General features: G+C 39.9%; 3 protein-coding genes across 11 annotated transcripts in view; all 3 read right to left on the reverse strand.

The window, feature by feature from the left end:
- adgb (androglobin) overlaps positions 1-6,097 on the reverse strand; it is a 37,526-nt gene extending 31,429 nt beyond the window's left edge. For 6 of the 8 annotated variants that reach the window (XM_085431901.1, XM_085431903.1, XM_085431900.1 and 3 more), the window contains exons 1-7: positions 5,882-6,097; positions 5,508-5,667; positions 5,239-5,331; positions 4,095-4,166; positions 3,675-3,851; positions 2,091-2,230; positions 512-595 (exon numbers count right to left, since the gene is read on the reverse strand). In XM_085431901.1, coding sequence (XP_085288027.1) covers positions 512-595; positions 2,091-2,230; positions 3,675-3,851; positions 4,095-4,166; positions 5,239-5,331; positions 5,508-5,667; positions 5,882-5,952 — 797 coding nt within the window. In that variant the 5' untranslated portion in view covers positions 5,953-6,097. The remainder of the gene's footprint in view (positions 1-511; positions 596-2,090; positions 2,231-3,674; positions 3,852-4,094; positions 4,167-5,238; positions 5,332-5,507; positions 5,668-5,881) is intronic. The other 2 variants (XM_085431906.1, XM_085431905.1) reach the window with 2 other exon arrangements.
- Positions 6,098-7,008: 911 nt separating this feature from the next.
- rab32a (RAB32a, member RAS oncogene family) lies at positions 7,009-20,731 on the reverse strand. The gene is made up of 3 exons (XM_085431910.1): positions 20,323-20,731; positions 10,497-10,774; positions 7,009-8,253 (listed from the first exon to the last, which is right to left on the reverse strand). Exons 1-3 carry the CDS (start codon positions 20,534-20,536, stop codon positions 8,104-8,106), a joined length of 642 nt encoding a protein of 213 aa, XP_085288036.1. The 5' UTR covers positions 20,537-20,731; the 3' UTR covers positions 7,009-8,103.
- Positions 20,732-22,870: 2,139 nt separating this feature from the next.
- The window catches only part of grm1a (glutamate receptor, metabotropic 1a), a 35,077-nt gene continuing 32,106 nt past the window's right edge, over positions 22,871-25,841 (reverse strand). For both annotated transcript variants that reach the window (XM_085431909.1, XM_085431907.1), the window contains exon 9: positions 22,871-25,116. In XM_085431909.1, the coding sequence (XP_085288035.1) occupies positions 24,303-25,116 (814 nt within the window). In that variant the 3' untranslated portion in view covers positions 22,871-24,302. The remainder of the gene's footprint in view (positions 25,117-25,841) is intronic.

Genomic DNA, 25,841 nt, shown 5'->3' on the forward strand with positions numbered 1-25,841 from the left:
AGTTTGAGATGATGCGAGGTTTGAGTCATGGCACATTACATAAAGTCATCGATGTAGTCAACAGCAATACTCAGGTGGCTGTTGTGCTTGAATGTCTAGGGGGCTTAAAGTTTGCCAAGACAATATCCTCCACACTGAATAGTTTCTCTTTTTTGGAGCACATGGTTGTGTGGGAAAATTCCAGTAGATCAGCAGTTTTTGAAATACTTAGACCAGCTCTTTTGGCACCAACAAATACACCACGTTCAAAGTCATTTAAATAACCTTTCTTCCTCATTCTGATGCTCATTTTGAGCTAAATCAGGTCATCATGACCATATTGACATCCTTAAATGCAATGAGTGGCTGCCATGTGATTGGCTGACATACCTGTGTTAATGAGCAGTTGAACAGGTGTACTAATGAAGCATCCCGTCAGTGTATAATTTATTGAACAGAAAGTGACATAGAACATACAAAGCACATATCATACAATAGATCAAAAAGTATGGTCAACCATTAAAGTCCTTACTTTATAGGACGAGTTTCTGGAATCCAGCTGGTGAGGGTGTGGATAAAAGTGAACTGGTCCATCCCCCCGCAGACATCTGACAAACTGAGAAACAAACACATAAGAACTTTTTTTTTTCTTTTGTTCAAAATATGCAACATACCAGATACAGCACTCAAACTACCATTTTTAGCACTGGCACTGTTCTCAAACAGATCATGTGAGGTGACGGTTTCAACGCGGGAAATAAGTGTTTAATGTGATTGGTGACAGGGTGGTTAAATCATGAGAATGCTGTTAACTGAGAAGAAATATTGAATGTGTCTTTCTGTTTTCAAACATAGTAAAGAACTGTGTGTTTAGATTGTGTCATTAATTTCCGGTCATGCTTTTGAATTACAGCTAATAGGACAACAAAGGTCATTGATACCTAGTAGTATTCTAAGAGTCACATTATCCTGACTTGGGCATTTTTATAGTATAGTTTTTTTTTTAATACATATCAAGAACACCAAAAATTTAGGTTCAGGCTACATTCAGCATTGTTGAATTTGCATTAGTTGGTAAACCTTGTAACTGCTCAAATAATTCTGAGGAGTGTGTGTGCAAGAATGTCTATATTAGGTATCCTTCTCACACAATTTTCGCTTGAAAGAGACAGCTGCCCTTGCTTTAATTGGTCCTTTTGGGAGTCCAGTCCACGTTCATGCTATGTTCGAGTAAGTGAAATTCATAAAACTTACATGGTAATGCCATAGTCTTTAATCCTGCCAAAAATCCTGCTCAGCACCAAAGTGAACGAGACCTCATATTCAGCTTTCACAAAAAAATGACAAAAAGTTTTTCTGAAAAGCAGTAGCGAACACCTGAACAGGTAAATTAGACATTTATTATATTAAAACGTATGTCTTATAAATTATTATTATTATTATTATGAGGAAGACTCTTTATTTTCTGCCCTAGCTGAAACATCTATGTCTCAACCTTCAAGCGACAACAGAACAGCCCATCAGAGGCATGAACATTGTCTATCTGCCACCAAATTACACTGTCAAATTACACCCATGGCAAATACACAGGATAAGTCCTGGGAAGGTACAGCCAAGTCAGCAAATGGCACTCCGCAGGGGTTCTTGTGCATGTGTGTAAGCTTCAAATTTTTTCAACAAATGTGGGCAACACACATATGTTTGCCAGCTTAGAGATTAACGTCCTGAAACTAAGTTTCACGGTGAAAATTGGAAACATGAAAACATCTACAATGCACTTAGACGGGGAGGAAATAACAAAAAACAAAGTGAGCAGATTTAATGACTTGCTCCGTTTTTCACGCATATATAGTTTATCCCCATATATATTTATTGAAATAAATTAAAATTTAACACTGTACAGTAACCCTGCTGAAATTAGGTTTAGTGTACAGTCTTGGGGTGCATACTGTGTGATGTATTTTTACTGTGGCCTTATTTGCTGCTACTTACAAAAAACTCGAGGTCTGTTCTAAAGCAGCATTACATTAGGATTATAAATTATTTCCCCAGCTCCTTGGGGTAGTGCTAAAATACTTATAAAGTTTCTGTCTGAACATATGTTAACTCACTTTGTGTTTGCCACTTTAATTAGAGCTTTAGCCAGCAGCATTGGCCATAACTCTGACTGACAGGTAGAGGCAGGGAGAAGCAGGTTATTGTCCTCATCAAATGGCATAAAATCATCCACTAATATCTTCCTCCAACAACCCTGAAAAAAAGAAAGGAAGGAAAGAAAAGACAGTGAAAAATAAAACGACGTAAAAAAATGAGTGCTCCACAAAAAAGAGGGCTAAACAATTGATTTGTGTTGTTTAGATGATTATCTGGCAGATTATTTTGGAGTTTGGAGTTCCAACTTTTTTGGAACTGGGGTTGCATCTTCAGGATAGGACAGCCTTTTGGTATTGCTGTCCCACATTTCTCCTTAGCATTTGCCATGATTATGCTTGTGTCTTAAGCCATTATCTGTGTTGTGGTCTATCTGGAGGCCATCTGAGGGAGTTTCACGCTGCTTAAGGAAACGCAGCAAAGCAGGTAATAATCACATCCGCAGTTCTCCTTATCTATCAGAACAGTGTACCCAAGTAATGCAAACCCACACAGAGGTCGAACGAATATTCCATTTCTCACTTGCTCTACCCTTTTCTCGTCAAACCACTGCCCAGATAAGGACCGGTGGATGAAAATACAGTGCAATTGGGGAAATTATAGGACAGATCAAGAAAAGCAGGAATGGGAACACAGTGTTGACAGGATCCATACGGAAAAATATAGGCACGGAACCACAAAGAATCAAGTGACTGAGAGAAAAGGAGCAGCCTTTAAGGAAAAACAGAGAAGGAAATGGGAAGAGGGTGATGGGGGCTGGGTGCTTAATGCCATCTCAACAACCATCTGCTAGCGTGCTAAGGTTGGCACGGGGACGGCTGCCTACAACCATGTCAGTCTTGTTTGTCAAGGCAAGAGTCACAGTGTCACAGTCACAGAACAATATCACTCTGTCTTTTTCACTCTCTTGTTGACCCAAATTGTCTCTCCCTCTGAAAAGACACAAAGATGCAAGGTCTGCCATACAGAGATTCTAATGCAAGCCCTCAGACTGTGTTCCTGTGCAATGTTTTTAAACCTGTGAAGTCTTTACACTTACACATAATCAAACTGAACGACGCTATCATCCTCATAGGCTGTGCCTGCTCTCAGGGTTTTACTAAGTGTAGTTATAAAACTTGAGCTTTGCTCTGTGAGAAGCAGCTGACTCCTGTTAAGCCTTATCTATTCATCAGGCAATGTATGAAGCCCAGCCACTTTTGGCACAGCAGCGAGACTGATTGATTTGAGCTCTGAGAGGATAAGGCTTTCTCATCCCTTCCCCCCCTACATCCCCCATCAGTCCGCTACCACTCCCTACTCATGTGCTACATCCTGCAGTCTGTTGAAGAATGTATGACAATGTTTTGCAATCCAGCTATGCCTATTTTTAAAAGATTCATTAATAAACAGTTGCTGTAAAGCTGCGACTTCCTAAGCAGCGATAAGAGAATTTTCTAGTTCTGCATAAACGTCAAACCAAAGCAATTCTCACTAGTAAAAAGGGCTTCTTCCGAACCATACTCATGTCTGAGTATGTGTTTGCATTCTGTCTGGATCCTTACCATCCAGTAAAGTCTGATGATGTATTTGCCATAGCTGTTGAAAAGTGGCACATGACCATTCACCACCTTACACATAGAGTAGATGTGCCCCCAAGGTCTCCATCCCTCGTGCTCTGTAGATGGGCAGTTAAACTGCATCCAAAGAATGTGGATCTCGCTGACAATCCACCTCATCAGCTTCATGGAGCATGGAGCAGAGACAGGATGGAGAAGAGAGAGGAAAATCGGTCTGCATCCGTTAGCGAAACCCTCAATCATCTGATTTTTAATTCACAAAGGGCATTACATTTTCCCCCATATAATTTGTTTCTGTCAGTCAGACATCACTCTGCTGACATTGGAATTAGACTATCTGAGCACTGATGGATGACAGCTAACAACAAGTCAGTGTAAAGTAGAAAACAAATATTGAATACTAACCTCACTACAAAGCAGATGACAATTAGGGGAGACTAGGTCAAATGTCATTTGATTGTCAACGACAGTGGGAGTCTGAAATAAAGCAAAAGAGTTTTCACTGTAGGTAAATTATAAAAGACATTTATTCGCTTGAGAATCGTCACAGAAAACTCACAGAAAAAGCTGCAGTCAGTATAAAGTGTATAGTAGCATGTGTGCATAGCATTCATTATAATAACATATCAGCATTACAATACTGCTGTCAAAGGTCACCAATTTAAAGTACACAAGAATGAGGGACCTACACAGTCAGCTCAACCCAGGGCCTAAACTGGTGTAACCTTACTATGACACTCCCAGAACTGTGTCTGCACTGAATATTTGACAACCGAGTTCATAGCTTCTACCATGTTACTAATTAAATATGGATAAATGGGTCAGCTGACTATGAGGCAGGCTGCAAGATTAAAAAAAAAACGTTTTGTACAATTGCAAGCAACTCTAAGCAAGAACCAAATTTAAACCATATCCAAAAACAACGTTGCTAATCTAGTAATACTTTCTGTGGAAACAGACTGAAGACAGAATGCTGTAGAAGAGCTGCTGCCTCCATCTGCATGGCTGATGGCTTTTGTGATTCGGCTCTGCTCCTCTTTTATGAAATTAATTAAATGATTTTGACATCTTGAGTGAAAAGGCAGCATGTGACCTGGCAAGGACTAATACAAAAAACAGGAAGCCTGCAGTAATTGCTCAATACTGCACTAAGAAGGGGGTAACAGAAAAGTGGAGTGATGCAATTAAAACTTCATTGGAGGTGACTAGAGAGCATGTTTCCATAACTATATTTCACACTGTGTGGCAAAGAAACACAGAAAGTTAAAACAGGTTTAGCCTGCCTTTTTTATTAGTAGATCTATCCTGTAGTCTAGAAAGTATCCAATAATGACAAATGGCCGAAAAGGCTAAAGGAAGTAGGAATTGTCTTAAAATTTCATGTGTAAACCTATTGCACGCATATTCTGGACCCTGTATATCATTGTTAACCTTGCAAGGTATATAAACATGAAATGAACTGCCGATGTCTAGGTGGAAAGCCCTTTTGTATAACAGCAGTCTTCAGTGCAAAATCGAGGCGGGCAGGTAACAGAAGCATGAAGGTTACCTTGTCAACAATAAACTCTGCTGGGCGCTTCCAGGTGTGAACTTTCAAACACGGAGGCAGAAGAAGCTTTCCTTCGGGATCCTCAAAAAATGGCTGCATACAAAAGGGAACAAAGTGAATGTGAAGTACAGAAACCATAAATTAACACAACTTTACAATTTACGTAACCCTAGCTACACATATTACATATATTCTTTACAGGGTAGTTTGGGTAATGATAAATTAACTGATTATTTTAAAAAAGTAAATATTGTCCTCTTCATATTTACAGCACTAGGACTCTTGGTTGGCTTGCCATCCTCAGGACCTCTGTTTGAGTCCCATTTCTCCCTGTTGACGTCTGCATCATTCCACTCGGGCCAAATGGGGACCCTGTATTTCCCCACACCTCCTAGGCTCTCAGAGGAAGTGGCTGCTAGAGACGCTGCTCTGAAATTATGACATACTTCATTTGTTCTGTGCGAGTTTTTAACAACACAGTTAACCAGCTCCACGATTTATTACATAAACCCAACCAGTTCCCTTTTACCCTCAGACAGCGAAAGAAATACTGTAAATACTAAAGTACATCTCTTCTTAAGTGGCTTAATGGTAGCTAACGCTAAAGCTAACTATGTCTCTCCTTTCATTACACTGAACTCACTCCGTCTGCCGGTCGGATAAAGACACTTTGCTGGAAGATGACTCCTTTTTCTTTGGATGTGCCTTGGACATTATTGTGGAAAAGACGCGGGCAACTCACACAGTAAGAGAAGGAACCTCTAGAGGCGGCCTTTGTTTATCATCGTCTCTCTGTCCTTGTCAAACTGCTCTTGAAAGTTTATGCGTTGCTACGCAACCGAGCTGTAACGCGGGAGGGAGAGGTCTTGAACAGTTGCGTCTCTTGTTGCTATAGTGAAGGATGGACATATTTAAATTTTAAGCATCTTCCCATCTACCACAAGAAAGCGGTGTATATTTGATATATTAGAAGAATTCCTTAACATAAAATGAAATTAAAAGCATTACTACCTAAAACTACAGAATATGCCGCAGAGTTTCATAAGAGGAAGCAGACTGGAGTACCAACAATGAAAAAAGTTACACTAGTGCTTGTAGGCTTAACAGCTGGCAGATCTCTGTGCTAGGTGTGTGGAAGAGCACAAGCTCTAGTAGTGAGAGAACCCTGTCTGATGACTATCACACACTGTTTCGTGAGAGGAGTCACATGGAGCACCCTGCACACACACACACACACACACACACACACTGTAGTTTTCACAAATACAGCTGTCGTCAGTGCTTTGAATTACTTAAAGGTAAGTTTAACACAATGGGTATAGTGTTTTCTAAAATGTGGTATATATAGTTTTCAAAATTAGTGTTAATAAAGCACTTCTGATCAACAATTGCAGTGTGTATTTCCTATGAAGAGATCCAAGTCCTCACAAGCATTAGTGCTTGTGCTCATAATGCTAATATGAAATTTGTTACTAGGAGAATATTCCCAGCTCAGCCATGCTTGAATTTCTACATGCCAATAAAAGCAGGGTATTAATATAATAAGGAATAGTTATACTGCTATGATCTTTTAGGTATACGGATCAGCATACGTTTACTAATTCATACAATCTACCAGCAGATTATGCAACATGATTGATTGATTGGTTATAAAAGATTGGTAATGTACACTGTCCTTTTCTTGTTACATATGTATAGAGTTCAGATAAACACATTTAATCAATTCATACAGTTGAGCAGACAAGTTAATCACAAGTGGACAGCACAAACCTGTTCGAATGTTTATTCTAGTTTTGGTCTTGAGTTTTTTTTTTTGTTTAAGTATTTCTACATGTAAACGTGTTTAAAAAAAAATCCTTTGCATTTCATCTGAACAGTTCAACAGATTGAGCGTAGTCCTTGTAGTCCGTTTCTGCTTTTCACAAATTCCAAAGTTATACAATACATAATCCAACACAATTTAAAAATGCATACTGAAACATACATGAACATACTATCATACCAGTGGAGAGACAATCAAAGAAAGGTTTCCTATTGTCTCATTTAGTATCATCATTAAAGTTTTTATTATTACTCATATTACTGAAATACTTCATTGTCCGGCTGTATACTTCTGTGTAAAGTAAATGCGCGATCCATTGCCTCACTAAAATATGAATCAATTAAGGCACTTTTAGAGAAAATATGGCATTAAGACAACACATTTCTAATAAGATAATACTTAACTAAGATGCCCATTTACTTGCTTTTTTACACGGTACTCTAAAAAAAAGAGAAAAGCTACAGACACAAACATGATTTGCTGCTGTAAGATGAAAAATTAAGGGCCATTAAAGTCCACCTGCGTTGGTTCTGAGACACTTTTTTGTTGCTGGGTGACAAAAATAAACAGAAGGAGGCTGAGAGAAAGTACAGCAAAGAAAACACACAGACTTTGAAAGGCTACAGGTTATTTTAGAGCTTGGGTTTCTCAGCCTTTTGCTTAGATTGAACCCTTCTTCAGTGTGATACAGTCTCGAGCCTTCAGAGGCTGTCAGAACAACAAGGGGTGAGTGAGTGAGGCGAGGTTTGCTGGTGGTGGTGAAATGCACCCTAACATGAAGACAGCACCGAAGATCCTGAAAGAGTCGTGTAGATACAAGAAGGGGAACGGTTAAGGCAAATCTAAATAAAATGTATCTGTGTAAAAACTACGGATACAGAGGTCAAATGGGCATCAGTGAAGAGAGAAGTTCCTGGAGCTTTGAAGACACAAAAAAAATAAAACAACCCCAAAAAATATATTCCTCTCCAAGGCTGCAATAGAGAGCAGAAGCCACAGGCTGGATGGGTGCCAAAGGGAGGCTAATGTGAATGGATTGAGTGTTAGCAGCAGCCTGACTTGCTCTCAGCAGCCACAGTCTCCTGGTCCAGTTTGATCCTGTCTCCATTGCTCTCCTCATATGGCAAACCTTTGTCGTTAGCCAAGATGTTCTCTACCAGGAATCGAGCAGCTTCATCCACATTGATGTTGTCCTATAGAAAGGTCAAAGCATATATTAGAGAGGTGATAAAAAAAAAAATCATAATTAAAAACAAAAAGTCATTTGCAGCACAGTATGTATGGAGACTGGAAATTTCCTCTGCCTTGGCCTGCACTATGGTCCTCAGAGCAGTTTCAGAAGTTCACGAAAGCCCTTTATGTGAACCAGCCTGTTTAGCTGGGTAACAGAAGGCAAAAGTGAGACCAGCAGAGACAGGCTGAAAATCACTGTTTGCCTTTGTCCTTCACACTGTGGCCCAAAAGCTGTCATAGCATGGGTTGAAGAGGTAATGAATATTTATGGGTTTTGCTCAGACTCTACAGTAGCAAAGATGTTTTCAAAAAAGGCAAACAGAAATAAAATAAAGATTTAAAATATAATGAAATAAACTGGTTTGTAGTATTTACTCTATTAAAGACTACTGAGCTAAAAACAGTACTTACTGGTATGCTAGCTCAATCAAGCCAGTCTTAAAGTAATTTCTTTTAATAAATTGTAATGGCATGTGGTTGTTGACGACATTATAACTCATAGTTCACCGTGACATTGCATTTTTCCCTTGTACTGTATTAGGGAAAATATGCTCTTCGTCATTTAAATCAGCATGAAAGTTTGGCACTTATTAACAGAATCCCAGTCGCAGGTTGTTGTGGGTTGAGTTTAGTGCAAGTGTGACAGGCACACAAAACATTAATCCACAGAAAGGAACTGGCTCTGCACTCATCACACGCCCACATAGACACGTCACATGACTCGGTACATAGCACAGCTCCAGGAACAACAGTTATTTAGAATGAGCTAAATGGGAACAGCTGATTCCAGAGTCATCAAAGCATTCCACAACATGGAAACATAATGGATGTTTGTTATTTGAAATGTACATGTGCGTGACTGTAGGCATTTCCCGGTTTATCGGCTTGTCATTTTGAAGTTTCCAAGAAGGAAGAGGCTCACTGAGGGAGAAAAAAAAAAAGAGGTCTCCCTGGAGTCTTAAAATGTAGAATATTCATGATCACAAAACAAAGTTCTACAACATGTACTAACAACTGAGGCACAGAACTTTTAGCACAACTAAGTTTAGCACTACACTTTATTTCAGATGGAAATATTATACCTATCGGAACATTTTATAAGTTAATTAATTACCTTTTAAAGGCCCTATTTCCAATCCACTCTCAAAGAGTTGTAAGATTTTTCTAAACTTTGTAAAGTACGAGCGTATCTGAATTTCCCTTCTTTCTACGTGGATAACAGTCCCTTAAAAGGGCGTAGAGAACAAACAACATTAACATTAATATATCTCCAAGCAGTAGGATGTGGGACCTTTAAATGAAAGTGTGTGGAAGAGAGAGATGAGAATTAGCTTACAAAGCAAGTGCAAGATGGCAGCAATCTCAAGATAGTAATAGCAAACCAGTGACATCATGACGCAAGTTGAAAAGAAACACTACAAAACATTATCATTCAAACCTTTATCCCTCTAATCCTTGCAGCTCTGGGCTGTAACATCCATCACTGTCATGTGATACCTTATCACACCAGCTGTCCAACAAATTTTTTTTACCAGATATTGTGCATGCATGCATGCATGCCAAAGACAGCTGGATTGATGCTTGTCTTTTTGAAAAGAAATTTCATTGTGCCAATGTATTTGGTAATTTAATTTAGGTCATTAAACAGATTGCAGCCCTTTAATCTAATGCAAATTACTTACAAGCCTCCATATGTAACACTGAATTCTGAATCAAAAATGCTAACATGAACAACTGCTGAATCGGCTTCTGACTAAAAAAAAAAAACAAGAACGTGTAACAATTTCACAATAACTACAGTCAACCTAACGTGATTATGCCACACAGAAGATGTCTCACTTCTCTTTGGATTAACTTTTGAGGATTTCCTGTCTTTAAAAATCTGTTCAGTAAAAGAATAAGTATCTCCTTTTATTCTGACTTTGCTACATGAGCACTGAGCACAAAGCTGTTATTGAACACAAGTCACATTCACGTGTAAAACGTGATTTGAATCCAGCACTAATCATGTTTAACAATGACTCGGCTGACTTTAAAGGAAATATTTCAGCCTGCCTTAACTTTTCATTTCATGCTGCTGTAGGATGTTTTAAAGTGCAGAATAAATATGAGAGGACACAAGTTTAAAAAGAAGAGCGTCACCCAGCTCTAAAGAGGAATGCATATAAAATTAAACGGCTTTTGTCCACTGGCACTTTCTCACCTTAGCCGAGGTTTCAAACCAGCCCAGAAAGCCAGTTTCTTTGCAGAAATTGTCCATTAGAGCTGTGCTGTTGGAGTTCTCTTTCTTCTGGTCACATTTATTGGCGAGCAGCACTGAGGGGATGGGGTTGCCGTTAGCCAGCTTCACCTTACTGTCTAGGTCATGCTTCCACTTAGACACGGCGTCAAATGTGGAGCCCCTTGTTACATCGAACACCACAAATGCCCCCACGGCTTCTTTGTAGTACACCCGCGTCATGTTCCCAAATCGCTCTTGACCTGAGGGGTGGGAAAAGGATGCAGCGGTAAATGCACAGTTTTTACAAAACAGCTAAAAGCAACTAAAAGATAAATAATATGATTTGGAGTTTGTGAGAGAGGAAAAAAAAAAAAATAAAAAATCATGGACCCTGCAAAGACGTGATAATTCGCCTGAAATGAACAGAACAGTATCTGAAGAAATAAATATTTAGTACTCGGACTTGTCATTTCTTACTCCAATTTGTAACAACTTGGTGAGAAATGAAATAATTTCGCCTCTAAATGTGGCCAAAAATGACGAGGATAGAGATGGTTACTATTTGACCTATTTTTCTCATTTGCCACGGGCTTAATCCACACACACTATGAATGACGGGAGTAATCTGCCACTATAATAAGCCTACTCTCTGAAGTTATTCTCTAAGAAAATCTGAGGTGATATTTCACCAAGCCAAAGCAAGGGAAATTATCAGCAGTATAAGGTGTGTCACTTTCAATCTGAATCACTTTAAGGCAGTTTTTCACCCCAGTTCATTAAGAGTTTTACAACCAGTGAAGACCAATTGCTTCCTTTGGTTTTGTTACATATGGATCCTTAAATCAACCAACTATTAAGAATACAGATTTTATACTCAGTGCAGTAAATGCTTTTTGAATGCCAAAACATCATGGAAATGCTTACAGTTTCATAGAATAACTGTAATTATAACTGAAACCTCAGTACTTGAGTACTTCCATTTTCTTATTTGCACTTTTAAAATGAAACTTTAAAGAGGAAATACTCCCTGGGGGTAAGTAAATAATACTAGGAACTGAATTACATGCTTTAACCTTCCTGTGTTATTTCACTTTAGTCCAGGTGTGCAGGGAGTTCAGCACATGCAATGCACTTGTACACTCTAAAATGTGCTTAAACCACATCTCCAAAGGTGTACAAAGGAAAAGGCTTTTTCCAGGGAACATGCAAGTGTTACACATCCATAGTGTGCAGATTTATCAGGCAGCTGAAATACCAAAACTGTCTTAGGAACTAGATAACCTTAGGTCTTAATTACTTTCCCAAAATGTCTCTGTAAGAATTAAGGGGTTGCCGCATCATTAATGGTTCATCTTTATGGTCTTTGATGGGAAGTCAAGCAGTTGATACTTTGATGCAAGTGATGGATGAAGGGCACCCTTTTTTTTTAAAAAAAATACTGCAAGCTTGTAAGCAAAGCAACATCCAGAAGGTAGCAGTAGCAACAGCTTTGGAACTTGTGATACTTCATATCTCTGGACAGTCCCGATAGGCCAGGAATATACCGATTGCAGTGAACCGTATCAGGTGCTGGGTTGTTAGTAGGCTCAGACAATTGTTGGCAACAATAAAAGAAATGAAAGTAGGACACAGCTCTATTTGAATTGTTTATGCATGGAAGCCACTGATGTTTCAGCAGGCAAGTATCCTTGTTCAGCAGAGCAATAGAGCAGAGATGAGTTAAATACCAGCATCACTACATCACATTCAAAATAAAACTTACTCTGTCAATTTATATATGCATATATTTGACTTATTAGGTTACTTGATTACACTTTTTTATAATGTTACAAGGCTTTAGCTCGCACTCATTAAATGGGCCAGTCTAAATATTTCAGTGCAGTGTGTCAGTACTGCGCCAACCTAAAACCACTAGTAGCTAGTAGGACTGAGCACAAGCATGAGCTCCTTTTTAGACATACAGCTTTGGAGATTCCTCCACAGATTTAATCTTTTTCCTGTCAAGAGCCAGTGGTTTCGGACATATGCTCTCTTGCATATGGTTCCTAGTTGTAAGGCAACATCAGCTCCTCTAAGAGGTCCTGGCTCTTAAATGCCCTTGCATGTAAGAAAAACATGGGTCTTTTAATTTTCTAATGGGGACAAATTTACAACAGCATCCAGTTTGAACTTGCCTTTGTAATCACATGATTAAGACTGCTGCTGGTGCTGCTGAGGACATTTTAGTCCATATGCTATGCTTAACTAACTATTCAAATATTGGGTCACCCCCAGAGGTATAGTTACTTAGCATATTACCACAAATGAAGCCTTTAAAGCACCTGCTCGTTTATCATATTTAGATCGAGTGTCTGCAATTACAGCAGGCCACGATAAGCTTGAGATAACATGTGATGGATTTAGCACATATTTATGCTACACTGCTCCAGGGAAAGTTCCAAGTATTCAGCGTGTTAGATAATTTGCAGTCTTTACTATTATTGAGTCACAAACAAATAATGAAGCAAAAATGAGATTGAGGAAGTGCGAGCAAAGCTTTACCCAGCGCACTTTCACTTTACTGTACTTACCCAGTCACGCAATAAACTGGAGTGGCGTGGCACAGTGCGGATGTGAGCAAGAGAGTGAATACACTGTGGGGCCCACAGGCCTGACGGTAATTGCTCATAATTGAGAGTCTAATTTTAGCTGATATAACCCCAGGTGAATTCACCAGAGACACGACACAGTGGGATAAAGAGCCGATAGACTGAAATAAGGCTTTCATTTCCAAGCCTTGTAAAGCTCATACATCCAGGATAGCGAAGGCAAGGGCAGAATATAGATGGAAGTACTGTCTTAATAATTTTTAAGGCCTCTTTTCTTTTCATTCATTGCAAGGTATTATAGGACGACATATGATTTTGCCCAAATGGAGTGACAGAACAATGCTGACCACTGATTAGTTTTGATATTTACAAATATTTTCACTTGTATTAGTTGATTTAAAATATAGTAGAGCATGTTTTATTCAGATTAGTAAAAAAAAAAATTTGGATTAGGGAACAGTATAACAACAGCATATTTAAAATCAATCCAATCTTCTCCAAAAGGTCCAAAAACAGACAAGATCTGGAAAAACAAATCCTGAAAACATTCTTTGTGCCTGCTTGCTGGCGAGAATTGTAACACTGTCCTGAAGAATTTATGTTTTATGATTCTATCTTGAATTTGGGGGGGAAAAACATTGCACAATAAGCAATAAGTTGCTGAACTGTCAAAAACTGGATTAGAAGTTTTTCGGGTATTCGCAAGGTTTCCATATATCACTCACTAACCTTTCAGATACTCCGACTGCTGTGGTTGCTCCACATACCTGGCTGCTATACGATTGTCTAAGGGTTTGTTTGGGGTTTTTTTGTTTGCTTTTCAGGGCATTCCCAAGTTGCTGTGGTTTTTCCCATGTGAGTCACTGACCTTAGGTAACCTTAGGTAGTTTCAGCTGCTCCACGTATTTGATTTGGCAGATTTCTACATCAGATGCCCTTCATGATTCAAGAGGTTTGTGTCTCCTTCCAGGCTCTTTCCCATCTTTTCTTTCCACTTGTCTGGCAAATGTGTAAACCACTACACTGTGGAACCACTAAAAGTCACAAACCTTAAGTTAAATGCAAATCCTGCGATGCCTGGCCTTTGTTGTGTTGCAGTTCTTTTAAATTATTCTGCTTCGCGCGTTTACAGCTTAAAAAAAGTTTTCACTGTATGGATTTTCATAGGAAATAAAATTCTAAATGGATACAGACTACAGATTTTCTATCTGAGATCCATCTATCAAGCTGCTTTACTTTCCTGTAAAAGCAATTTTCAAGGACATTTTACTATTTAAAAAAAAAAGAACAAATTTAGTTACATTAAAAGCAGTAACGAGTGTCATATGCTCCTAACCCAATCAGCAGAAAAACATGGGAATGGATTGAGCAAGAATTGCGTATTTACTCAGAGCATGCCACAGAGAAGCATGAGATATCAGGAAAGTACAAAGGTGTGTGCTTCTGCATTAAAAGCACAATATTAGGCAACAGCATCGAAAACTAAAGAAGTGGAAAACTAAATCTACCCAGAGAGAAAACCAACTTTGTTGAATTTCAAGGGCTTTAAACAGGGTTGTTCTAATTCAGTCGACCACACTGATAAACACGGATGCATGACCTCAAGTGCAGTTAGACACTCTGCTTATGAAATCTTCATAAATTTTCAGTTACAGAAGTACTTGATGAAATTGAAATGGTTTAGTTAGATTCACTGTATCATCTCTGTTTGCTGTGTGGGAGAGACTGAAATAAAGCGAAGTCTCATCATTATCCAAAGCCCTAGCAACCCTAGTTTCCTCTTCGTTCGTAGATATTGCTATCCTGTGGGTGGGTTACCATAGAAACTGTCCAAGCCAGACATGGCAGTAACAACAGCAGCAGTCACCGTCTGCTGTTAGGAAGCAACTGGCTGAAAAACTTCCCCGCACACTCCCCCCATCAACACTAAAGTAGCAACATTGGGCCCAGTCACGAAGGTAGTCTTCAGCATGAGTTTCAAAAGAGCGTAACACATGACTGGCACGTTCAAATTCCTCAGAGCAGCATGTGAGACATGACTTACTACAGCTTACTACAGCCTTTACCGCTGAACAGTCTGAACTGAATCCACAGCCTTTTTTCCCTCCTCACTTTGTGCTAAGAGGTTTTTGTGTGCACCTTAATTTAGAAATTTAATTCATAATTACAGTGCTACTGCCGCTGACAGCCCAGTGGGAATCTGTGCAACTTTATAGAACGGGTAGGGAGAGGTTTCTTGGTCTTAACCTCTATTGTTGGTGGTAAGAATACACCAAAAAGTGACCAAAATGTCAGTAACTACTACTACTACTACAACTGCCGATAACAGCCAAAAGAACACAACCACTCTACCATTAAATCAGGTAACTTATGAGGTAATACGGCAACCGGATGACCTTCCTGACACAACGCCAAAGGGGACTGGTTACAAAGAGGGTGCTGTATTAAAAATCTCCTTGTGATTCCTTTGGTTGTTAGCACATTAGCACAGTTCCCTGTAGTTTGAATAAAAGACACTGACTTGCCTGAGTTTAGTCTACGAGTTTTCCTGAAACTTGAAAAAGTGCTGGAAACAGAGAACTTTCACCTTTTAGGTAAAAGTTGTGCCCTACTGCTGCAACCAAATACTTCAAAAGGCTCATTTTATACTTTGAAGGTTAATGGTCTTTGTTTCCGTTTGGGTTGTACGTCACAAATTAAGTCACTTCCACTTGGCAAGTGGTTAGGAAGTCTTTCTCTGATCCCGGAGCACGCACTGTTCCCTATCAACCAGCGATTGCCTGGGTGTCAATGACTGGCCTCTAGGCCCAGGTGACTGAATCCTTAATCAATCTAAGGACTGATGATCTACTTAAGATATACATTTGATGACAAGCATCAGATTTATTCCCGTTATATACAAACAGATAAGTGGCATATTAAAGGACAACCTGGGCAAACAACAACAAATCCAGATGTCCGAAAGCAGAGAGGCAAAGAGTGTGAAAATAAAGGTGAATCACACATTACAGGATTTGCATCTGGACGCCCAATTGGAAACGAAAAGCTTTAGGTGTGAGGCACTGGTCTTCATCATCACCAAATGAGAGAATTGGAAGAATGGTGCTCAGCTTGTCCAAGAGAGTTTAGACTTCAGATGTGTGAATATATGCCGAAAACCACCAAAGCTGTTCTGGCACCTTGAGGTTGTCCAACACCTTACAAAGATCCTTACATTTGGTATTTCCTTTCATTTCGCACCGACTGGTACATTGTGTTTTCTGCCTTCGCTTCCATTTCCGTCGATGGCTGCACTGCTTGCCACACTGTGCGCTTGAAAACGTCTCAGTGTCACATTTAGTATGCACTGTCATACTTGGCAAAAGGAGCTAAATTGCTTGGCAGTGATTTGGCTTCATTCGGTCGTTTACGAGTAGAGCACAAACAGCAAGAAGATGAATCTTTCAGACCACTGACAGAAAATTAATCAGCAACTGTTTTGATAGCAAATGAATCAGTTGTGTAAATGTTTGAGAACATTACATATTTTGATCACGGGTATATGTTTTTCTCAATATGCTTAATGTCATACCATTAAGTTTTTAGAGTGTCAAATCAAACACAATGGGCGACTGAAAAAAATCCCTTCTAGTAACGGAAAACTGATTTGTTTTCCCTGTTTTCTTGTTATTTGTAATCGAAATGAGTGACTGTTTCTTCAGATTACTGATAACATAAACATTCGGCATCAAATCATCAAATCGGTTACAGCTCCTCGCCAGCCTTTTTGGCTCTTGTGCAAACAAATAGATAAGAGCCTCTTTGTACAGAACACTTCAGTTTTGGGGTATTTTTGCAAAAGTAATTAAAAATTAGACTTCTCCTTCCTCCTTAGTTTACCTGTGTTGGAAACCTCGTCCTGGGTAGCATCTACTTTTTCAAACCCTGTTAGAAAGCGGCAGCGCTATGAGATAAAGAGAAGTTTATCATTGAGGTATAATAAGTTCAGGTGAAATGAGGGATCCTAATGGGACAAAAAGTTTGGACCGCAATAGGAGTCACTGCACACATCCCATTAATGTGAAACCGTTCATCACTTCTATGTTTGAGCCCAAAAGGTGCAGGCCTTTTCACTCTATGCCATAGCGGTAATCATTGTGTCCACTGGCTTGAGTAAATCCAGGAGAGAGTGGAAAAGGGGTGGGAAACCTGCATGCTTCACACTGACTTCCCCGATGTTGTACAGTCCTCTGATTACTGTTATTCCTCCTAGACTGTAATCACTGGTGAGGTCGGTAAAAGACAAAGAAGCTCTGAAGTTGCTTTCAGTGTTGCCAAGATGATTATTCCTCCTCCTTTTCTGTACATTAAATGGCTTAATGGCCATTCATTAATGGTCTTAATGACTTGGCAACTACACCTCGAGCTTTTAGCCTTTACACCCACGTGTCGTTACTTATTTTATCCTCAAAGTGTCCTCAAGGCAGGCCTTGATGTAGGTGTGAATAACGCAGTTTAATAACAGAGTCGTCCTACCTGGTGAGACCATCCAGATCCACACAACTTCCCTAATCTATACTAGCATGTTCCCCTGTCTTAATTAATGATATCAGCCTATCAAAGTGTGTTTGTGTGTGTGTGTGTGTGTGTGTGTGTGTGTGTGTGTGTGTGTGTGTCAGGCTTTTATTTACCCTCGCAGATCCTCTAATCAAGTGCTGTCGGTCTGTGACAGGCAGACAGCACTTCCTGGCGCTCAGTCACAGATGCTCCTGCACACTGAGCTTGTGCTGCCAGGGCCAAAGTGATGGTGGGGAACTTGAGCCCGCACTGCCACTCACTCTGTGACAGACATGCAAGTTGTTGTGATGACTCCCCCCCCGACACCCAAATGTTCGCCCCCTTTCTGTCACTGCTGTAAGCGGTGGAATAAATAAAAGAAAAACAGCAGTCTTCTAACCATCTGTCCTGATCTGTCTCAGCATATGAGCTTTGTTTGATTGAGGGAGAGGAAGGACCTGCTCAACCCCGCCAAAAAGTAAGAATAGAACATATCTAGAGGCAGGGATTGTTTTTGTTGGGTTTTTTTTAAATCATGAAAAATTTATATAATAGCCAGACAGACATTTTTAAAACCCTTGAAACCCTGTTTGGTCTCTAAAATTATGATTGTAGTTTTGTCTTATTGTTCACTATAACTTGACTAATCCAACAATGTGATACTAATCCAGCACTTAAGATCACCAAAGCGGTACGACAGGCTGTGAACCAAGAACCAAGATGAGGAACAAACACAGTGACCAAAAATTCCTTTGAGGTATAGGTTATAGAAGTCCTGTTTTTCACTTCTTTAAACATCTGTAATCAAACCACAATGGCTTTAACCCATTGCATCTAACTTCAGACTGACAACAACAGTAAAAACACAGTTAGATGAGAAGCCAACAACCTTTTTTATCCAAGACTATCAGAATAGTAGTAGAAAGACTTACGCCCAGAATTTGTCCCACTTCAAACCTCCTGGCATATAGACTTTTCTCATTGAAAATCCTCTGCTTTACCCACAGCACATGGAATTTTTTGTCTCTTTAGGCTACTTTATAGAGCTCACCTTATTCTAGTCTTTAAAAGCTCTGTTATTAGCCTTAAGAAAACAACAACTTTGAAACGGCATTTTAGCAACAAGACTGTCAGAAATGCCAAAAGCTGCAATCTTATCTAACTTAAAAATGTCAGGAACACAATTTGCCACTTTGATGGATACTGAAATTATTTCTCAGGCAGCAGCGGCTCAGGCTGTTAAGTACTTGTTTGCTTTTTTAAACCTTTCTGATGATGATTTGGGCTTAAAATTTAATAAAACCTAATTTTGCCGCATTCTTTGGACAGTTTTTTAATCAAGTATTTATTTTTCCCAATAAATAGTCAATTCATTTGAATAAAGAAAAGAAAACACACAAAATAACTGCAGTCCTATTCACCTTGCCATTTTTGAAAAGCGTAATATATGTTTCACTACTGATACAAAAAAAGAGACAAATTATTATTTTTCCGTTTTGTAAACTGCCTCAGTTTATACTTTGCCTTTTATAAATACTGTAAAATTTCTAAAATATGCCCTAAAATTTGACAGTTCCACAACGATTTCCACGAGGTCACACTCCTAATGGCCCTTAAGTCACATGATCTCATTATGTTCAACACAAAGATAACCATCACAAATTAGAGCTGGGAGTTGCAACGCAGTCAGCACAGTTCTGAATTTCAAAAGCCCCAGTGTCAGATGGATTTTTGGCACTGGGATCAAACATGAAAAGATAGAGGCTAATGGGACAGTGCAGAGACCCCTCACCCACGTCACATCACACCCTCATTCCCTCTGACTGAAGAGCAGCGTAGACCGTGTCTGGCAGCCTGGCTCCTGCTTGCGTTTTGAAGGTCGGTCTTTTTTGCTCACTTCTCATCTTTGCTCACTTCCTCTCTCTCACCTGTCCTCTCAAGCGCGTCATTCTCAGACTCTTTTGTTTACAGTGTGATATTTCTGGGCCTGGAGATGACAAACACTGGGAGTCTGAGCAGTGCCGCCTGCATGCAGGAAACTTGTATTTACACTGCTCTGATTCCTCTCAGCTTGCTTACTCAAGCTGCTGGAATGCACAGGTTGGCCTGTGTGCCAAGTTACTTAAGTTTACTGAAATCTTCTCGGAAACAGAGCCAGGCCGTTTGAATCACAGGACGGTAACAGTGATAGGATATCGTGACCAGTTTAACAAAAGACACTTGTAAGCCGTGGTGAGAATTACACCACAATATGACGGCGAGTTTAGCGAGGCGGGGCTTAGTCGATAATAACAACGTGACCTACATTCCACTGACAATTATGAGCTGCTGTGATCATAAAGTGGGCAAGAGAACAGCAGACGTGATCAACTGGTCTTTTGTACTGGAAATTCCCCCCGTGCGCCGTTGAATTCGTGGCCATCTGCGGGTTTAAAAATTTACTCTTTGCAAAATAGATAAATAAAATCTGCCTTTCTGGTTGATTATTATTATCATCATCATCATCTTAAATCATTTTTCTGATAAAACATATCTCTGAAGTCTCGATGTGGCGTGCTCAAGTGAAACTTCCCCAATGTGACACGTGACGCACGGAAAAGTTAGATTTGGTATCTCGTGGCTCCAAAATCACCGGATCCATTATTGAAACGTAATTATAATGACGTCAGCGAGCGTGTCCTTACCTGCGATGTCCCACAGCTGTAACCTGACCAGCGTTTTGCTGTCCCAGTTGATAACTTTGAGTGCAAAGTCGACCCCGATCGTCGCCCTGTAGTGTTGCGAGAAAAGTTGGTGAACGTAGCGTTTGATGATGCTGGTCTTGCCCACACCTAGTTCTCCGATCACCAGCACTTTAAACAAGTACTCCTTGCACTCGGACACCGAGCCCCCGGCCATGCTGAGACTGACAGCTGTTCTCAAACTCAGGCAACCTCTGCTTTCTCGCTCATATAGATGTCCTGCGAGGAGCGACGGAGGACTAGGCCGGTGTTACAGCTGAAGACCAGATGCGATAGAAAGTACTCGAGTTTCCCCCCAACTTTCTAATTCTCCTTTTTACTCCTCCTCCCCCTCCTCCTCCTGACGCTCAACAACCACCTGATAAGTCACAGGACTCAGGCGGAAATGCAAATCTTGATACAGTATGCTTCTCCCTCTAGTGCGAGTACATAAAGCTTTTCATGCGGAAATCATGGTTTCTGGTTTCGTATTCGAAAAAAAATAAAAAATAAAAAAAATATTTTGCGTGCTAAATTCAGGAAATTGCCGGGGCGGGGGTCATTTTAGCACATCTAAGTGAAAGAACAAAACAAACAGTGAAAAAAAAAATCCTCAGGAATCCTCAGTGGAACCAAACCTCTAATTTGAAAAACATGGCTCTCTAGTAAAGGTGCTCTGCACATCCCATACTATCTCAGTTGAGCCAAAAATAATAAAACCATTGCACAATAGCTCAAAAAACACCTCAAAATTCTTGTTTTCTTGTGATGTAAAGAAGTTCAAGGATATTCCATTTCAAATCAAGTTAATAGACATAGAAATCTTTAAAAAAAAAAAAAAAAAAAAAGATCTCGGTTTTTCCACTTTAACTACATGGAAAAAACGTACAGTTTACACCTACAGGAGATACTAGGTTGTAGAAACCCATACCATGAAGCTCCCAGTGCACAGGTTTGTGCTGATGTTAATGCCAGAGGAGCAAGCATGATCCCAGGTTTTTTAAATGCGGTGGTACAGGTCAGGAAATTGTGTTGGATAAATGTTTTGCATGTAGGATTTTTACACAAGTGAAAGTTATCATCCTATTCAAGCAACTTAATAGTGCACTCGTTTCATAATCAAAATATATTTTGGAAAAAAAACAACCCTAAAGTAAGGGTACACATTATATAGAATCGGATTAGAATTTCTGAATGTGTTTAGCCCAAACAACTACAATAACTATATATTACAATTACTGGTCCATTGATGTATGTTCCAGCTGTTGATGTATTTAATTTCTTCCATATTTTTTGTTTGCTTGACCTATAGCACAGGTGTCAAACTCCAGGCCTCGAGGGCCGGTGTCCTGCAGGTTTTAGATGTGTCCTTGATCCATCACAGCTTATTAAATGGCTAAAATGACCTCCTCAATATGTCTTGAAGTTCTCCAGAGGCCTGGGAATGAACTAATCATTTGATTCAGGTGTGTAGACCCAGGGTGAGATCTAAAACCTGCAGGACACCGGCCCTCGAGGCCTGGAGTTTGACACCCCTGACCTATAGGTTTAATAATAGAAATTATCTTCAAAAAATAAAAAAACTAAAGATATAACATTTGCATCTAAAATATAGTGGCATATAAGCAGGAAAAAGGATAACACAGAAATACGTACATTAAGTACAAGTATATTAAACCTGAAGTTCAGTAAAGTATTCAAGAAAATATCAATGGGGGTATGGTGCCACCCCATGACCCCCGTCTAGACATGCCCCTGGCATCTAGGTAGAACGAAATTTAACAGACTTGTTGCATTGATAGCATTCTATTACAGTACCAAAGTCAAACAAGGGAGCTCTTTAGAATGACAAGTGTTTGTAAAAGCAGACTGCATGGCTAATATATCATGCAACTTACTATATAATATAACTTATGACACACTGGCTCAAACATATTATTTGTGTGATATGAAAGGGCAGTCAATAAGAGGCTTGTAAAAGTGATGACAATTGAAATCTTTGGCCAATTTGAATAATTATTTTCTTCATGCAATTATTAACATCTTACAACACAGTGCATTATGCGGTGCAATTATGAGGTCCAAAATGCATGCCCTCTTTCCCTACAGTGTTCACATTTTGCAGGCCGGCCAGATTGGAACATTTTAAAGAATCATTTGGGGGGTGTCAGGATATATGTTTGACTCACTAATATAACTTTAGTTTTAGTTTGTTTGGTTTTTTCAGCTAATATAGGCAGTAATCAGTCTTTTTAATATAAGTTTTGTTTTTATTTTACAGCATCTTTCATGTTCAGCTCACCCAAAACATAAAGGCCTATTTCGTTCTAGATTTGACAGTGTTTTTCAGGTGGCACCTGATATATTTTACACTGGTTAAGATCATTTAACAACTTACACTATAATAGACTAAAAACATTTGGAAATACAATACAATTGCACTACGTACTGTGTAGTCTCGTACTTTGAAATTATTTGCATTCTTATAGATAAAAGAACTAAGAAACTTAACCTCAATTAAATTACTTAACTTTATAATGCAAGATTTAAACAAAATTGAAACATGTATCATCTCGTTACAAGAAGCAATCAATCATTGGTTACTTTTACAACCAAATGTGTTCAAGAGGATACAACTGGCTCAACTTAAAATTTACCCCAAAAAAACAAACACACTGCTTTTTGACGAGTATCCGAGGACAGTTGCAAAATGTATAAACTTTGTTTTTCTGTCGACATTCTAAATATAGAAACATTTATTAGTATTACAAACATACCACCTGCGTGAAAAACAAGAGATGGCTTAACAGTATTACAAACTTTGATAACTTGTACAACTTACTGTGTTTTTCCATTACAATGACACAGCAAACTCAGAAAATGTGGGAAATATCCACACAGCATGGAAAGCAAAATCTTTTTCTGTTGTCATTTCCCACGCGCGTAAAAATTCTCAGGGTTATGGTTTTAGTGTAAACGAAATAAACAGCATTGCCATCATCTACAATCACCCTATTTACCTGTTTACCAGCTACGTCATAAAAATAAATAAATAAATAAAACAGAAAGCGGGGGCTGTAGGCTGATAACAACTTTGCTTGGCACATTGTAACCATAGTCACATATCATACAGCGCGAGTCTTCAGCAGGATCTGAGTTCGTTGATACTACTTTTGTGATGAGCACACCTTGCGGCACATAAATGTAATACTCAAACAACATACTTCACTTTTCTTGTTAATTTGTAATATATAAACTGCAATGAGGTTTGATTAGAGAAAGAGTGCAGTTACTTAATGAATACTCAATGAAAAGTTGATTTTCTTGAATGAAGCTTTGACTGCTATACACATGAACAGACCTGTGCATGTGCTGCAGCAGAAGAGCAGAGCTAATCAAAACTGGCATGAAATGCACTTAAGCTATTGCAGTCTTTAGAGAAAGTTTGGTCTGTGATGTGTAAGCGCGCTGCGCAAACACTACTGTGTTTCTCTTGCCGTGTTTTCTTTTTTGCAGACTCTACAATTGCACTGTCTCTATTAAAACAAAAAAACAAAAAAAAAAAACACAGCTACATCTTCTATTATGACTCTCCGTGTTACTTCATTCATTAAAAAATTTGGCGTGAGAGCTGACTAGTTTTGGCACGCGTCCCAGTTTTACATTTTTCAGGAAGGCTTTGTGCACTCACGGCCCCTCAGAAACGTAAGCACTCGTAGATAATTTGTGGTCTACCTGTATTTTCGATTAACCACTTACTGATAACAGCAGAGTAATAAATACAGTTAAGCAAGCAAATGTCAGAGCAAATAAACAAATGTTAAAAACTCGAAATGTTAAATCGTATCGTTGCACGTGTTGTGTGTCGGTGTGTGTCGGTGTAATGCACTCTGTGTGATGCTCAAGTCTGCTGACAGCCGCTGTGCCAGCGTTGGTTTTTGCTCTCACAGTGTTGAGGAGCTGTGTGCGTAGTCTCGGAGGATGTCGGCGGTGTAGACCGAGGGGCTACCGAGCATCGAATCGATGATGGGGGAGCCGGTGACAGAGTCCCCTGAATACACAGAGTCTCTGAAAGGGGAGGGGGGAGACAGAGCTAGGGAATCCTCCAGTGTTGCCTTGTTTTGAATTAAATCCTCACCTTCCCCATCCTCCCTCTCCCCTTCCTCCTTGGCGTCATAAATGTAGCCGTGTAAGAGGTCCAGTTCCTCATCCTCAAGCCCCTCTTCTGCAAATGCCCCGTGTTGTGGAGCTGAAGGAAGGTGAGAGGGTGTCAAGCTCAAAGGCTCGTTGGCAGGCATTGCCTCCTTGGCAGTGCGGTCATTCAGTGCAGGTGCATGGGAGCTGTGCGTGTCCACCACATCCCTGTGCAAGCGATCTGTGGTGTGGCCTGTCAAGTGGGAGGGCAAAAGAGAAGCCGGCTCATCCAAATCCGACTCCCGCCCTCGCAGCCGATCAGTGCTAGTTGGAGTCCAAAGAGGGCGCTGCGCATCGCCCTCGTCGTCTTCCTCCGTCAGGTTGTACAGAGGTTTAGTGCCAGGTGGTTCTGGGGGGGGATCTTGGGAGGCGGTGCCAGTGTTGCAGGTGGAGGGCTCACAGCTGTGGGGGTCGGGGGTGTTAGTTAGGGGCCTGATGACCGCCGTCTGATTCAAGCCGGCTTCCTGTTTCCTCACATGCACAGACAGTCTGTGCCACACATTCCCCCCCCTCGGAGGGTGTCTTGGACCTGATTCAGACCATGACACAGACTTGCCATTAGAACTATGAACGAGATAAAAACCCAAGTTACTATCACAGGAAACCAGGAGGTGAAGGCAGAAAAACAACATCAACATAGCAGCAACGTAAGACAACAGAGCAGCAGCATTTCAACATTTCATTGCATGTTAAAATACTTTTGAAGTACGTGACTTGACATTAAGAGCTTGGCTAAAGTGTTCACTCATGACCTCTAAAGAGCGTCACATTTATCAGCCTCACAAACAGTGATTCATAATGTGCTGCAGACAGCATTATGATCATACATTTTTGTCAGACATTGAAATAACAGATTTAAGAGCCATCCATCTCATTTATTTTTGTCTTCTTCCTGACTGTCTAATTTTATTGTTAAAGAGGGGTGCATGCATTTGCAAAGTATTTCGGGTTTTGCCGGGACTGGCCTGATGACGACACAGTGTTTAGCGGAGAATGAGCTAGGACTGGCTCTAATGTGATTAGTCGGGGAGGTGGTGAGGGGAGGGTGTTCATGCTGAGAAAAGTTAAATGTGAGGTTAATTCAGGATAAACCGAAAGCAGCAGGGTGGCAGATCACCCTCTTGGAGGGCTGCATAGTCAAAAATATTTTTGCCACTGCCAGCTCAGGAGTGCCAGGATCACACTATCAAATGATGTCTTTAAATGAGATCTAGAATCCAGGCAGGTTGGCAACAAATGATCCAAAAGATGAGAACCAATCAATAAAAAAACAATTACTTTCAGCACAT

This window comes from Copadichromis virginalis, linkage group LG15, assembly GCF_057382275.1.
Source record: "Copadichromis virginalis isolate Kocher_CV1m ecotype Utaka linkage group LG15, C_Virginalis_male_GT1.1, whole genome shotgun sequence".
Classification (NCBI taxonomy): domain Eukaryota; kingdom Metazoa; phylum Chordata; class Actinopteri; order Cichliformes; family Cichlidae; genus Copadichromis; species Copadichromis virginalis.

What these genes read in the sequence shown, in the direction of transcription:
- rab32a (XM_085431910.1), bottom strand. Translation starts at nt 20,536, where the DNA reads ATGGCCGGGGGCTCGGTGTCCGAGTGCAAGGAGTACTTGTTTAAAGTG. An exon ending in ACAGCTGTGGGACATCGCAG is followed by an intron (nt 10,775 to 20,322) that starts GTAAGGACACGC and finishes CCCACCCCTCAG; the next exon opens with GTCAAGAGCGATTTGGGAAC. An exon ending in GGTTTGAAACCTCGGCTAAG is followed by an intron (nt 8,254 to 10,496) that starts GTGAGAAAGTGC and finishes ACCTTTCTATAG; the next exon opens with GACAACATCAATGTGGATGA.